The sequence below is a fragment of the Eretmochelys imbricata genome, chromosome 5 (genome assembly GCF_965152235.1).
Source record: "Eretmochelys imbricata isolate rEreImb1 chromosome 5, rEreImb1.hap1, whole genome shotgun sequence".
Classification (NCBI taxonomy): domain Eukaryota; kingdom Metazoa; phylum Chordata; order Testudines; family Cheloniidae; genus Eretmochelys; species Eretmochelys imbricata.
The window spans coordinates 118960308-118976708 of NC_135576.1; the positions used below are offsets into that span (position 1 = coordinate 118960308).

The 16401-nt window shown below is 42.6% G+C and overlaps 1 protein-coding gene across 3 annotated transcripts in view; it reads right to left on the reverse strand.

Moving 5' to 3' along the window:
- The window catches only part of RIGI (RNA sensor RIG-I), a 34503-nt gene that overhangs the window by 5401 nt on the left and 12701 nt on the right, over positions 1 to 16401 (reverse strand). For all 3 annotated transcript variants that reach the window (XM_077817746.1, XM_077817747.1, XM_077817748.1), the window contains exons 5-15: positions 15769 to 15888; positions 14660 to 14767; positions 12376 to 12529; positions 10693 to 10951; positions 9848 to 10010; positions 8568 to 8669; positions 5893 to 6050; positions 4117 to 4252; positions 2819 to 2967; positions 2555 to 2645; positions 1620 to 1790 (exon numbers count right to left, since the gene is read on the reverse strand). In XM_077817746.1, coding sequence (XP_077673872.1) covers positions 1620 to 1790; positions 2555 to 2645; positions 2819 to 2967; positions 4117 to 4252; positions 5893 to 6050; positions 8568 to 8669; positions 9848 to 10010; positions 10693 to 10951; positions 12376 to 12529; positions 14660 to 14767; positions 15769 to 15888 — 1611 coding nt within the window. The remainder of the gene's footprint in view (positions 1 to 1619; positions 1791 to 2554; positions 2646 to 2818; positions 2968 to 4116; positions 4253 to 5892; positions 6051 to 8567; positions 8670 to 9847; positions 10011 to 10692; positions 10952 to 12375; positions 12530 to 14659; positions 14768 to 15768; positions 15889 to 16401) is intronic.

Genomic DNA, 16401 nt, shown 5'->3' on the forward strand with positions numbered 1-16401 from the left:
TGCCACAAAGCCTGGGTCTCAATGCAGGCATGGAGACATTGGAAACATTATGCTTCTGCATGGTTCCTCATGTGTCCCTTACCCACTCCCAAGCTGCGGCAACTACATATGCTTAGAAAAGCCTCCCAATTAAAATTCACTGGGCTCAGACCCTCTTAATCCAAGCAAGCATCCAAAGACACACACGTTCTATGAAGTTTTGAAGTTATAAAGACCCCACCCTATGTTGTATGTGTTCTCTGTCTGTACTGTGTTACACATTGGCACGAGGCCTTCGGGGTGATTAGCTCAGATATTTTGTGGCCAGCACCACTGTATATTGTCTCAGTGGTTTCTTTTAGAAAAATCCGTATGGCTAGTTGAAGAACAAGACGGAGATGAATATCCATTAGTTATCTGTCCCGTTGTTGGATTACCACCAAAATGAAAACTCATAGTTGACGGTAGGAAATACCATTAGGGGAAGGATGGTCTCTTCACTATGTATTTTTTCAATGCCTAGCATAATGCAGCCCTGATCTCAACTGGAGTCTGGCTCTACCGTGATACAAACTAATAATAATATAATTCATAGGATTCCCATGTTATCCTATGCTTTTAAAAAGGAGGTTTTGTTAGAACCAACCATTACTCACATTTAGTTTGAGTTCCAAAAATTATTTTAAGTGGAGTTAATCTGCCCAACTTTTTTCAGGTATTTACAACAGCACTTGTAGCAAGAGAGATCTTTTTCCTTCCCCACTTTAAGTTTAATTTTGAGGTAATTTAATACAAAAATAAGTAACAATAAAACCATGACATTGAGTGTGATTATAAACCCCAAAAGCCAGGGGCTCACTCAATGAAAGGTCTATTTCAAATGAGTAAAATAACCATTTCACACCAATACTGAATTTCATAGCCTGACTACATGCTCAGCTCACAGAATTAAATTTTGCAGAGGAATTTTTAAAAGGGCTAGGTAATTTTATGACCTTTTTCCCTTTTGTAGGTGAAAGTGTAACCCCCTTTTAGAGTAGGGCCCTCTATCCCCCTCCAGTGGCTGGACTACATAATGGTTTATGAGTAGAAACTTGTTTTTAAATGCAGGAGTCCCAGGTTCAGGCCACACTTCCCATAATCCACCTGAGGGCACTGGGTTACACAAGTTTAAGGACAGATTGTGCCCATATGCAAACAACTGTGTAGAAGGGCCAAGCAACTATGCGAGACGCTATTAATGGAGTTTCTTCTGAATTCTCCATGGGGGCACGTTTTGCAGTTTCAACTGCACTTGCAGTTAAATTCTTCTTCTGTGCATATTTCTATTTACTTGCTTGCACAAATGCATGCTTAAGAGATGTTCCTTGAAAGTGTAGCATCATTGTGTGATGTGTATAATCTACTCTCACACACGAAACTAATCAATGGCTCTTCCGTCCTATGACAAATAGATATCAAGACTTGTCCTGACCCTTCATTCATCTGAAAGCACTCAGAGGCAGAGACAAGTAAGAGTAAGATACACACACGAAGCCAAAAGTAAACAGAACAGCCAGTCAGAGGGGCTGACTGGGGTGTTTTCTAAACCTATACCATGGTCACATGATAATAGTTTCTTAAGCTCCAGTGACCCATACCTCGGACTTGGATCATTTTGGTGACATTGCCAGAGTATTCATAGAGGAGAACCAGGTTGCAGTGAGCAATATCAATCCCTTCATCAGCAACAGCTGTAGTTATTAGTATCTTACTGTCGCTGTTGGTTTTGAACGAGTCCAGTACGCCCTTTTGATTTGAGAGTGTCATACCTACAATATAAAGTCAGAATACAATGCACAGTCAGATGCTGAAAAGTTCCTAAATCAAATAATACACACCTTAACCGTGCAGTCAGTACCGAAAGTCAGTCTGTTTGCTCGCAGACTGAAAAAAATGCCTCAAATCAGGATACACAGCTGACTGTTTGAGGACTAGAAAGCTGCACAATATCTAACAAAGAGGGACCCATGTAAGGTGTCACACTGCATCACTTTGGCAAACAACATTTTACACTTCCAAGTGTTTGAAGTTGTCCTTTTAAAAATGGTTTGTTTTAATGAGAGCCTGTTCCCTGGCTATTTAAAACAAACTAAGATATTCGCAAAATAAGTCAGATTTATTCTGTTTGGTGCAGTCAAGTTTTTAAAACATATGTACCTCCAAACACAGGGAAACTGAGTGAGCCACAAATGAGGCAGGGAACACCCACTGCCTTGCTCCGAGTAGAGAGGACGAGAGATTTTTTAAAATTATCTAGCAGCACTGCATAGCAGAGCATTGTTGCTAATGCACCTAGCGTTTTAACCAGAGGTTCTAGCAGGAAAAGCAGGAGTCCGTCTAGATGTGGTAAGATCTCCTGTACGTTTCGTATCCCTCCCTAATATTGATGAAGGAATTGTAGTAGCGGTTTGGGCATTTGCTTGTTGGCTTGTCCTGGAACATGGAGATTGACTACAGAGATGATGCAATAATTTAAGTGGTCTGGGAACACATGACATGACATAACTTACTTCCTCAGGGCAAACTCCCATACCTGTTTGCTGGTTTCTTTTGCTACGCCCCATCAACGTATCTGGTTTTAGGTAGCTGAGTGTAGGATTTTCATAAATCCATTTCTTCAAAGCCTGTAAAGTAAAACACCCATTAGTAATCCTTTCCGAACTCTTGGTCACAGAAAAGGATGCACGGAGTCCTGGCATATGCAATAAGCGCAGACCAGGCAGGCTGCTAAGCATGCTACCCTATATTTATTTTCTAGTTGCCCCTTTTTAGTAGTGTTGGAGAGAGAAGGTCTTACAGATGCTAGAGCTCTTGTGGTAACAAAGAGAAGGGTGCGGGTCTCTGGCTTCAGGCGGTATTCTTCGTTCAGGATGAAGGTGAGCTCCTCCAGTTTGGGATTCTCATTCAGTTCATCTTCTGAGGCCTCTCTCAGTTCCTGTTGTTTAGCTGGAAGAAAACGTTGACCTCCTCAGATTGCAGTTGGCATCATCCATTCCAGCAAACAGCATTCTGACCCACATCTAGCAGCCAAATGTCAAGTGACTTTCCCTGGACTAACTTCTTTAAAAATTCTCAACTGTTTTCTTAAAAAACAAAGAAACAAAAGTTTTATATGGAGATATTTTTGAATCATTTGCACTTTAAAGCAGAAATCACAGCAGCATACCCCCTGAGCATGCATCTAAACCAGAAAATTACCTTTTTTTTAAAAAAAAAAAAGCTATTTTAAAGACAAATATTGATTCTGCTGGCTCTTGACTGACTTGAGGGCTTAGCGAGTGGCCAGCCAGGCTGTGACTCTACAGTGCCCTAGCTTGCCATGTAGACAAGCCCCAAAGTCATGATTCTTCAGTTGGCTCTGTACAGGCAGACCCTGCATCCATGTGAATCCCCAATGGGAATTAGTCTGCACAATCAGTTGCAGGATGAGAGCCTAATTTAGTACACTTGATTTCTTAATCAGCTGTTCTCCAAATTCAGGGCTATACTGTGGCATTAAACCACAGCTCGTGAAGGGGGTTAGCATTGCAGCCCCCGAGAGGCATTGCTGTAATACCTGCAGGAGTGCTGGGGTAGCATGAGCCCAAGTAACACAGAGCACAACATGTGCCCCTCCCTCTGAAGTTGCTAGCGCTCCTGATCCCCCTTAGCCCTCCGGCTCCCAATTCTGTGTAACACACAGGAGAGTGAGTCTTTATCTGATAGCGACTGACCCACATAAGAGAATAAGAGTCTACAACAGTTGACAGCTAAGGTTATTACTTCTTTAGCTCACGGGGTAGAAGCTCATGGTTTTAGCACTGAAGGTCCCGAATTCAGTCCCCACTGATGAGCCAGGACATTTGTACACTGGGAGCACAGGGAAAGGCTCAATGACTTTCCATTAACTTTAAAGGTCTTTTCCTGGGCTGGACAACAGATGGGTACCCAAAGCTGGTTTCATGCAAACAACTGGCTTGGAAGGTCTGGACCCCAACTGTTACAGCCTCTAAACATGGATACAAGTAAAAGCAGCAAGTTGGACCACCTTAAATAATTCCCCCCCCCCCCCCCCAGCCTGGTACTTGCACCTTTCAGAGAGGCTGCATGAAGTACCTTCAAAGTTCACTGTTAACTGTTGATCTATCTCATCAAACCCTCCACTTCTAATGTCATTGAAAAATTCAGTCAAGTAGGCTAACGCATCCTGAGTCCGTGCATCTTCGTTGATGATGAGGGCGTCATTGTATTTCTGTTTAGAGAGAATATATTTTTAAGACACTCATTTTTCAGGCCAAATGCTTATCAGTAAGGGGGAGAGAAAGAAACAAACACACAACAAAAACAAAAACCACCAGTGAATTTTACTAAGGGTACATCTACACTACCCGCCAGATCGGCAGGCGGGGATTGATCCAGCAGGGATAGATTTATTGCATCTAGTCTAGGCGCGATAAATCGACCCCCGAGCGCTCTCCTGTCAACTCCTGTACTCCAGCACCGCAAGAGGCGCGGGTGGAGTTGACGGGGGAGCGGCAGCAGTCGACTCACCGCAGTGAAGACACCGCGGTAAGTCGATCTAAGTACGTCGACTTCAGCTACGTTATTCACATACCTGAAATTGTGTAACTTAGATCGATTCCCCCCACCCCAGTGTAGACCAGGGCTAAGATAAGCTTCTGCATTTGAAATACTTGTTACTTCTACAGTAGCACACGAAAAAACAGTGACTGCAAGCAGTATCCTCTGAACAGTTCAGTTTTTAGTAAACATCCAGGCTACAGCTCAGATGTGAGGCGCTAAAAATGTGTTTGCTCCTTTCAAACAAGTATAAGTTTACACTCTCCGCTAAAATAGCCTGAGAAAAATCCACTAATTTATTTTCCAATTTGAATTTCTGAAGCCTGATTCCAATCTCAAACTGATTACTCAAACCTCTGAATGTAAGCCAGATAGGAATTGGGGCCCTGATCATACAGGGTTTACACATGTTTCAGGGTTGAGTTCAGTGTAGTTATTGAGCTGCTTAAAGTCCATCAGGGATGTAAGCCTTTGTGAGACAAATGCCACTGTTAGTAATCACCCTGTAATTTATATTCTTATGCCTTGAGGAAGGTTTATTTTCAAAATGTTTGAAGTTCTATCCCCCAATCTTCAATTTCTGCAGTATTCTAAAGCACTTAAACTATTTGATCATTCCACATTACATTTCTTAGAATGGTTTCAGAGTAACAGCCGTGTTAGTCTGTATTCGCAAAAAGAAAAGGAGTACTTGTGGCACCTTAGAGACTAACCAATTTATTTGAGCATGAGCTTTTGGTTAGTCTCTAAGGTGCCACAAGTACTCCTTTTCTTATTTCTTAGAATGTATTCCACCCATTTGACCTATAGATCTTAATATAACTTTGCAAACTGTTTTGTATGAAAGACAATATACAAAATAAAAGTAACATTTTATAAGAAAGATGACAATTCCCAGTTCCCAGGTGCCACAGGCTATTAGCCACAGGCTGCAGGTTTCCCCAGTGTGCTCCAGTCCTTCACACATTACCCTAGAGCACAAAGAATTCAATCAAGACCTTGAATCAGATCCATAGCTGGTGTAAATTGATATAGCTCTTTGGCTTTAGTGGAGCTATTCCAATTTACACTGCTGAGGATCTGGCTCAAGGTCTTTTGCCTGCCTTCTGCAGGAAAGCTAGTGTAGCTCTGCCAATCTGTACTGCTGAGAATCTGGCCCATTTTATCATCCCATAATTACTACAAAAATAAGAGCACCCAGAAATCTGGGAACTGTGTAGGGTCCTAGTCTACTTCTAATTGGAGGCACCTGCACTGCTGTGAACAGGACTGATCCCTCTCTACATGCAACAGGAGAGGGCATTCACTTACCCGTAAGTGTTCAGTGTAAATAAAAAGAGCTCTACAAATCCTGCTCTCTTCTTTCTTATCCGGCAGTTGCAACATTCTGCACTTCTTCTGAGTGTCAACGATCCACTGTTCATAGCATTGCGTTCCGAAACGTTTACTCTTAATGTGGGACAATGCATCTGGTGCAGAAACAGGCATCAACACATCTTATTTAGCAGCTAACTAAAGCAGCCCAAACAAGATACAGGGCACTCTACATAAATATTAAAAGAACATAGAGGTTGCATAGTCAAGCACTCAGAAGTTAGGAAATGCCAGAATTTAAACCTTTGCAACATTAGTTCAGCCCCTTTGTGTATGCCCATTATGTCACAGGCTTTAATTACATCACCACATCCTATTTTCTCCATAGGACCCTTGCCTCATTCAGTGCACAGGATGGATAGTGTTCACTGATGGAGGAGCTAGTCAGTATTTAATGTTATCCTCATTGCTCAATGCGTGGTCTGTGTCATAAGGTGGATTCCAACCCCGAGCAATGCAGTTATATTGACAGAAGTTGCTAAATTAGACAGAGCCTTAATTTCCTCCTGGGTTTTTCTATTGAGCTCATCACTATAGTATCCAAGTGCTTTGCAAACACTTAGTTTAACTTCACAACTCTCCTGTGAGGTGTGGGGATGGTATCCCCATTTTACACGTGGGGAACTGAGTCAGAGATCAAGGGCACAAATAGCCACGTCTTTTGGTTACCCAACTCAAGGCTACGTCTACACTGGTGCTTCCATCTTTAAAACTTGCGTTGCTCAGGGGTTCAACCCCTGAACGACGAAAGCGTTCACAATGAAAAGCACTGGTGTGGACAGTGCTTCATTGGCACGAGAGCGAGGCTCCTGCTGAACAAGCTACCACCCCTTGCTGGGCGTGGCTTTGGCACTGGGAGAGCTCTCTCCCGGCGATAAAGAGCAGCTACACCGCACACCTTACAATGGCATGGCTGCAGCAACACAGCCATATTGTTTTAAGGTGCGCAGTGTAGACATAGCCCAAGACTCCTAGGACCTGATTTTTCAGAATACTTAGCACTTTGTAGCACTGTCTGTTCAGACCAGAGCTCTCCCTGACGTCATTTGCAGCGGTGAGCACTCAGCGCTTCTGTAAATCAAACCCCGATGACTCAAGCCGGGCACCCAGGTAAGGAGGAACACACAATTCAAGGCCACGTGTGAAAAGTTTAAGTTATTTGCCCAGCATCAAACAGGAACTCTGGCAGAGGCAGGCACCGAATCCAATTCTCTAGCGTGGCATTCAACTCTCTCAGCTATGAATCCACCCTCTAGTCCTGCCATCCCCTGCCTCATTCACCACACACCTTCCAAATTCTGCAACAAATGAGTCTGGGGTCCTACAGACAGCAGCCTCCGTCGCTACCCCACCCTGGTTCATTCTCTGACCGTCTCTCTGTGTCATGGTTCCCCCTCTGTAAAATTTATCTTCACAAGGGTCGTCATGAACCACTGAAGATTATGCGGTGCTCATATGTGACAGTAAGTGGGGGACAGAAACATTTAAGATAGGTAATTAGGAAGAGAAGTCCAAGGTAACAATAGGGAGAAGCAGCACAGGAGGTAAAATGTAGGAAGGACCGTGCCATATGGCACCTCAAAGGACAAAGAGGCTGAACTTAATTCACACAGGAAGCCAGTGACCGAACTCAAGGAGCAGAAGAGACCATGTGTATGTCAGAGTAGCTGGAGAGGAAGATAAGTTTCAGCTGCAGTTTGAGAGAGGCTAGAGAGGTTGGGGGGGAGATGAAGCACAGAGACAGGAAAAGAAGATGCTGCAATAGTCAAGATGAAATATGCCTAAGGCCTCATTATGTGATCCTTTAGCATAGTCTCGTTTTATATGAAACATCTGGAGAAACACCACATACCAGGACATTTTCTGTAGGAAAAACAAAAAAAACACCTCACTGCATTTTAAAGGCAGCTCTGGTATTTTTACTTCAAATTATTTGACAGACTAAGCAATCTGGTTTCATGGCATGTCAAATGATTGGTGACATTACAAATTAAAACAATTTGAAGGATAAGCAAAAAGCTTGTTTTCCATGTGTAACCTATTTCATCTAAGAGATAGTAGAAAAGAGAAAATGGAAGACAAGAAATCTAAAATAAAAAGGGGAAGGAAGCTTTGAAGGAATGAATGCTGCTGCAATAAGTAAGAGGAGGGGTGAGAAAGGGGGGTGGGGATGAGAAAGCCTGGATTTGTGCTGGACATGGCCCACCTTGATTACCATGCACATTGTAGGGAGAGTGGTCACTTTGGATGAGCTATTACCAGCAGGATAGTGAGTTTGTGTGTGGGGGGGGTGGAGGGTGAGAAAACCTGGATTTGTGCTGGAAATGGCCCAACTTGATGATCACTTTAGATAAGCTATTACCAGCAGGACAGTGGGGTGGGAGGAGGTATTGTTTCATGTTCTCTGTGTGTATATTAAGTCTGCTGCAGTTTCCACGGTATGCATCCGTGGAAGTGAGCTGTAGCTCACGAAAGCTCAGGCTCAAATAAACTGGTTAGTCTCTAAGGTGCCACAAGTACTCCTTTTCTTTTTAAGAGGAGTTCATTATTGATATAGTCTAAGAATGAATCCCCAGTTCTCTCCCACTGCTCTGCATTCTGTGTAATCTTACCTATTGGGTAAACCTTGCTTGCCAGGGCCTCAGTCTCAGACATCAGGACGGAGATAATGTCCATAAAGTGGTTCTGGGGGCGCTTCCCGACTAGTCTGAAAGCTAGAGTCACGAGAAGGAACCATGAAGTGATTAGCAATAGATCACAAACCAAAGCTGATTAACTAAAACATTCCCAGGCCCTCCATCAAACAACATGAGAAACTGTTACGTGGAGCCTGGACCGAAGAACACTGGGCATAGCCGTTCTTTGCTAACATCTGTTCTGGTTGTGTCTTTGATCCTTGGAAGGGCCAAGTCTGACCTAGATATGCCTTTATCGTCAGAGTTATACATGCACAGAAAGAGAATCCCTAGGTCTACACCGGCAAAATTCTATGGGCAAGATCAGTGCAGAAAGAATGGACTTTCGTCATTTCAGGTTTACTATTCATAATGTACTATTATGTTACTTGACCAATACCTCACTGCAAATACTACCTGCAAAAAGCAAACCTAGGAAATGATGGGGGGGGAAACAGAGCCCGTCAGCTCTAGAAAATTCCCATCTAACATCCAGCTAATGTGTTTCAGTCCATTCCTCTTCCTTCATTTCCTTTCATGCAACTCTCAGTAAAGGCTTGGTTACCACACAGTCACACAGCAGCATTTCCTAGTGGCTCGACTAGGAGCTTCTTGGGAGCACAGTGCAGTCACACGGCCCTACAGGGAGCATTGGGAGACGTTTGGTCTCAGGAAGCACACCACTTCCTAAAAGGCTTGGGCATGCAGAGGCAGAGCACCCATGGCATACAGATCACTCCCTGGCATGCGGCCGGTCAGATCCATGGGTTAGGTCTATAAGGGACACAGATCCACAGTCCAGCCACCTTTGGGGAGTAAGACTTCTCTGCCCTAGCACTCGGAGGAGCACACAGACTGTCATTCTATCTAGCCCTCCCTCAGGCCATGTACACTGGGGACAGCTCCTTTTGTGCTCTCCCTCTGCCCACTCTTAGCGACCACCCAGGAGGCAGACAGGATTGTGTCTTGGAATTTAACAGTCATGCTTCCGTACAAATGAGCCATCCCAGGCAATATTGGTTAACACTTTTTTTTTGGTTTGTTTTTTTAAAGTGTGGGCTTAGTTACATTGAAGTTAACAGGACTCAAGCACATGCTGCTTCATTTGGAGCATTTGATTGAAGTGCTGTCCTGAACGGGGATGCAGTTAAGTCTGTTCTCAGACACTAGACTAACCCAGGACCTTAGCAGTGATACACTCCTACTGAAACATTTACATTTTTTGGGCCTGTATACAATCTCCTCCAGTTCCTGTGTGTTCTCTCTGATGGTAGATAGGACTTGTATGTCGAGACAGGCGCAGAGGGTACAGATGTATTCTTTCGTCTCCTCGAGGGTCTTGGCACTGCCCACGCCGACAGAGGCTGTTAAGCCAACAATCTGAGCACATTTACATACAAAATTAGTTACATGCATGTCATTAAAAAGAAGCAGCCAGTAACATGACAGTCCCCTGAGTGATCTTCCCTATTAGTAAAGAGAAGGCAGAGGTGGGAGAAATCAAGAACACTGGCATTGATATTTTGAATAAAAAGCTAGCAAGATCCACTACATTCTGTTCTCCTCCATCCCCAACATTCTTCTCAAGATCCAGAGGTTCTTGCCAGTCTTGCACCAGTGCTAGGAGAAACTTCAATTCTGGCTCATTCATAGTCAATTTTGCTTCTAAAGACAACACAGAGCCTAATGTACTTTTAGAGGCTATAAAATATTAAGTCACAATTGAATCATTGTGGCCCAAATCTTGTGCTTCTGTCCTGGAGGAGGAAATCAAGGATTATATTTTGTAATATGGGCTTTCCTCCCATGAGCCCTTCATCAGAATACAGTCTGGAGTTAAAAAGATTAGGTCTCATCTTGCTAACTAAAATGAGACAGCTGTTCGGAAAGTGGCTGAGCCAGAAGTCTCCGAGTGAAACACAGGGTTAACATTTGAAGCAAGGTGGGGTTTGCAGGAAAAATGGATAAAGATCAAAAGCATAGCTAACATAACCTCAGCTGGCAGTCCTGGTTCAACTGTATCATGTTTTTCAAATGCTCCCACCCCTAGATTGGGCCTTACCTGAGGCAGCTGTTTCGCAGCGGAGTCAAATTTAAGGTTCAAGTAGCTGGTCATTAACACATTATAGGGGTGATTCCCAATGGTGTTGTGGCACTCATCAAATATAATCAAAGTGAAAATGGCAAGGGAAGAAACGGTTCCGTCTTTGAGACTATTCACAAGGATCTGAGGTGTCAAGACAATGATATCATTCCCTTCAATAATGCTTGCTGAAGAGACATCCCCAGCCGTTTCCCCAGAAATCCCTGCAACTTTGTACCTGGGAGAGAAAAGACATGTGTTGTGACATTAATACAGAGTATGGTGACAAGTATCAGGGGGTAGCTGTGTTAGTCTGTATCCACAAAAACAAGGAGTCCGGTGGCACCTTAAAGACTAACAGATTTATTTGAGCATAAGATTTCGTGGGTAAAAACCCCACTTCTTCAGATGCATGGAGTGAAAATTACAGATGCAGACATAAATATATGAAACATGAAGAGAAGGGAGTTACCCCAAAGTGGAGAACCAGTGCCGACAGGGCCAATTCTATTAGGGTAGATGTAGTCCACTCCCAATAATAGATGAGGAGGTGTCAATTCAAGAGGCAAAGCTGCTTTTGTAATGAGCCAGCCACTCCCAGTCCCTATTCAAGCCCAAATTAATGGTGTTAAATTTGCAAATGAATTTTAGTTCTGCTGTTTCTCTTTGAAGTCTGTTTCTGAAGTTTTTTTGTTCAAGTATAGCTACTTTCAAATCTGTTATAGGTAACTCCCTTCTCTTCATGTGTCAGTATATTTATGTCTGCATCTGTAATTTTCACTCTATGCATCTGAAGTGGGGTTTTTACCCACGAAAACTTATGCTCAAATAAATCTTAGTCTTTAAAGTGCCACTGGACTCCTTGTTGTTAATACAAAGTATGTTCACATTCATACACCTATAGAGCAGGAAAAGCCAGAAGATAGGGCAAGATCTCCTAGGGGATCAAGTTCGATAGTGATATTTGATAAGACAGATGCACTCAGGCCCAAAATCTTCAATTGTGAGTGCCTTAAGTTAGATACCCAGGGTCTGAAAGCCCACTAAGGTCAATTAGAGTCTATTGATTCCTATGGGCTTTGGGTCACGCCTCTAAATAGGTGACCACATTTTCAGAGGTCCTGAGCACCTGCAACTCCCCCAACTGAAACATGTTTGGTTTAGGACAGTGGATTTTTTAATCAGCATCATCCATTCAACCACCATTCTTTGCTCATGAAGTGGACCGTATTCAGAAAACCTATCCCACCCCCTATGTATCTGAAAGCCAAAGATCTAGGCTATAAGAAAAGAAAGAGAAAACACTTCCTGAACTTAGCACTGAGAAGCTTACCTGCTGATACATGTCAATTAGCTCCTTTAAACCTAAATGAAAGTTATACGTCCATACAAGGGCTCTATACTGATGCACCTAAGTAGCTGCTTTTCAGAGGCAGGCTTCAATTACACCTCAAAGTCAGTTTGATCACTTTTTGATTGGATGTATTTTCATCTTCTGAGTTTGGGCCACACTTTTTACCAGAACTGTATTGAGACACACAGTCCTGAAATGGTGTAACAAAAAATTTAGGATCTTGAGGATGTAAAGGAACCTATGGTTTCTATGGTTTGGAACTCTGAAGTGAAGAAACCTGAAGACTACATGTGTGGACTTGTACCTACCTGGTTCTTTCAAAGTGTTGCGTGAAGACTTTTTTCTGTTGTTCATATACTGGAACTTTAGTTGCTAGAAAGACAATCTTCCCTTTCTGTTCCTTGGGCATGTTTTGGAAATGATTGTCACAAATCAGAAGTGCCACAAAGGTTTTCCCAGATCCTTTTAAACATCAAGCATGAAAACAAAGAATTAGTAACAAAAAGCTGGAATATTCCCTCCCCCCAAGTGCAGCTGTAACAATTTAAGGCTCCTTGTGGGCAAACCCATGTTCTTACATTAAGCTCACTGCAGGAATGGACATTAGAATGGAGTTGGGAATCCAGGATACTTAGCATCACTCTCTATTTTGTGATCTTGGTACTGAAACAGACTCAGTAGCACAGAAGGCTACTTATCTACCATATATGATAACAGTCCTTTGACAAAAAAGCAACGGATGAAGGGGAGAACGATAACTCTCATTCAGAGGGTACTGGCTTTATTTGTTTAAAGGGATGCAAATTCCCTACCAATTTTGTGCTCTTCTGTTTCACAAACCCTGATTGTTTCATTTCACTTCAGTTTCTTATGGCTTTGCTATGATTGCTACTGATAAACAAGGAAGCATTCTAAATAATGATACCTTCTTAAGAATTACCTCCCACAACTGTGTTTTGAGTTAACCCCCCAATGCATGAAAAGCTTGTTTCTCTAGAGCAGTGCTTATGTCAAAACACTTTAAAATAAAATTAAAAAAGGAGAGAGAAGGGAGGGAAAAAAAGTAAAATCCAGAGATGTTCCTCATTAGATTACAGCTGTTTCAGGTCCATTAAATTTTGCTTGTTGTTTTCCCAACTTTTCCTTTAAGCCAGAATATCAACCTTTTGGTAACTACTTTGTGTACTGCTGCATACAGAGTTTATTTTAGGAATACAAAAAGTGTCACTATATATGGGAATTAGTGCACAAAGACCACACAAATACTTCCTGACACAAGGGTCTCTATGCTACCCTATCCATGCTGCATTAACTCTTATGTGCCCCACACAGATCCAACGTTCTCTATTCCCCCCTCCCCTCCCTTGAAGCCCACTTCTTCTCCTTAAGCCATGTATTGCTGCACTCCTTCCATACGACCCTCACTCACTCACGCTTACACCACTCCCAGTGCACAGTCTGGGTTGCTCCAGGGTCCTCCTTTGTCCTCCCACAGCTTTCCCCCCACTGCATTCTTTTTTAAAACAGTTACATGAGCAGAGATACATGGGAGGGACATCATGATTCTTCAGGATTGTGGGGGTATATGAGGTGGGGGGTCCACTCCCTCAGCCAGACTTGTGCTAGATTATAGGAGGTTCACAACAGGGAGAACCTGATCTGGGCTTGTCAACATGAGTCTTTCCATTGACTTCAATCAGCTCTGGATCAGGTCACTGCTGCATATCGGCTGCCATGGTATCTTCATCTGCAAGTCTCCCCACACAGTCCTGCTCACCCTTCCCATACACCTTAGTTTCTCCCTCCACAGCCCCTCTTCCAGCCAAAGCCGCTGTGAGGAATGAAGTTGGTGATTCAGGCTGGCAGCATCTCAGGGAAGTAGCCAGTGAAAGTTGACTGCCCAGTCAGCTACTCTTTGCAGAAGGGGAACAGCTGTTTTATGGTTAAAGTTTAACATTGACCTGTTCCTGAGCTGACATGAAAATGTCCCTGAGGTCTGGAGTTTGTAGAGACTGCAGCTCTTTACTTAGACAGAAAATCTCCAGCAGAGTCTTGAGATACATTTCTAAGGTCTCAATTTTAAACCTTTTCTCTGTGAAAGTTAGCAAATGTTGCACCATACAAACATTATGGAAAATGTAATTGGCCCATGAAGGGCTAGTTTGGAAATTTCAGAGGGAACATTCAAACATCAAAGTGCAAAAGAGAGGGATTTTAGTTCTGCTGTAAATGCCATAGACTTTAAGGTCAGAAGGGACCATCATGAGCATCTATTTTGACGTCCTGCATGTTGCAGGCCACAGAACCTCACCCACTGTCTCTGCATGACCATAACTAGTGAGTCCTCAGGGCTCCTCTATAATCACTGTGGATTAAAAACTTAATGGGTAGTTTGCTTTTAAATAAAAGGTTGATGGGAAAATGTGACAAATCTTTGTCCTAAACAGACAAAGTTGTGGTGTCCATCCCCCTCCTCCAGACTTTCTTCACCCCTCCCCCTGACTTAGCCATCCCCTCTCACACCACACAGCAAAATAAAGAGAGCACTTCTCAACACAAAAACCTCAACACTGGGTATAGACGTGTTCTTACCCGTAGGAGCACATATGATTGTATTTTTCCCACTGACAGCAGGCCGGGCAAGCTCCATCTGATAACTTCTAGGCTTCTTTGGTCCATAAATAGGTTGTTGAGAAACTTCTAGAACATAAATAAGCAAAGCCCAATATATGCTGTGGTGAAGAACATGATCCATTATATAAAATGGATACACTAATGCTTTGGTTAGAACACATTATCTCCTATATATGGTTATGATCTAAAATTACATGAGTAGCACCCTTGAGGGAAAAGATTTTATAACCGACCATGTACCAGACTGGAACTTTAAGTGATTTGTGTGTTACAAGCTGGCATTTTGTAAAGCCTATTTGTTCTCCCTCAGATGAACTCATTTCAAACTCTTTGCTGGCAGAGTCAACACTGATCTTACCTTGACCCACCTTTTCACGCCAGGAAGCATAGCACCTGATAAAAATGTCTGACCCTGTCTCCCCAAAACAGATTGTATGAACACTACGTACAGTTGGAATAGGTCTTCTTTTAATCTCTTTCTGGTCTACCGACTCCTACACCTTTCAATGTTCTCTTTAATCCAGGAGCTCCCAGCCTTTAAAAACTGAAGAGCTGCTCTGTCAGAGTTACTAGTTATTGTTTTGTGACCAATAGCTAGTGATAACACAAATCAACATTTGTCAAAACAGTTAAGAAAACAAGCAGTATTTTAGGGCTCCCTTAGCTTTGTTCCAGTCAGGTCACAGATCGATATGCTAATGTTTATCTAAATTACCAGTTAAGCCATGTGGTGACTTACTCAAATCAGAGGAGAGCCCTGGATTGAGTTCCACTATTTTAACCCCTTCATAAGGGTGCTCCTCTGAAACACCAGATTTCCAGTAAGTGTATATGGTAAACAAGGGGCAGCGCATGATGCATGTCATGCCCAAGGCACTGGGCATTTTTAGCAGCAAACAGTGAAGTTAAACAATTAAACCAGGAAGTAGGAAACTCAATGCAGAAGGCTCTATTTTCTACAATTATCTTCTTTTGAGCCATTTTAAGGACACCACACACAGATTTTAAAAGTGCAAAAGATTGCACAGTTCTAATGTTTAGAAGAGTGTTAAGCTGCTGAATATTACCTGAAGGAGAACACTGACTTTCACTGAAATTGTGAACTTCTGCTTCTTCGGAATACTGTATATTTATGTCCAAGGCACTACTGTTCCCATTCTGGTCCTCCATCATCTCTTCATCATTATCTGAACAACAGCAAGGCAAGCATCTAAGCCATCTTTTCACTTTAAATGTCATACGTTTGACAGGTCAGGAAAGTGGTTCTCCCACAATGCTGAATCTTATTGGGAAAGAAAGTTGTTTACTGGCAGCGGAGGTGGTCAGACTAGATGATCATGATGGTCCCTTCTGGCCTTAATGTCTACAAGGTAAAAATAAAATGCCTTGTCCAGACTGGGCTCAAGGTAGACAAATGACTGTGGAGACCCATGATTTTAGAAGTGCCACACACTCATAAAAGTGCAGCCTATTCAACCTCCTCTTCCTCCTTGTACCAGTCCACAATTTATTTCTGACTAGTTTGAGGGCATATGCTAAATATTCCTTGCTCCCCCTATATTTTGCGTTTTGGAGCAGTTTTCTCAGAGAACTATCATTAATTTAGCTGTAACCAAAAAAAAAAAAAAAAAAAAATTACAGGGTTGTTTACCAGAACACATTTTTTAACTGAGTAAATTAAAAAAAGAAAAAAGAAAAAA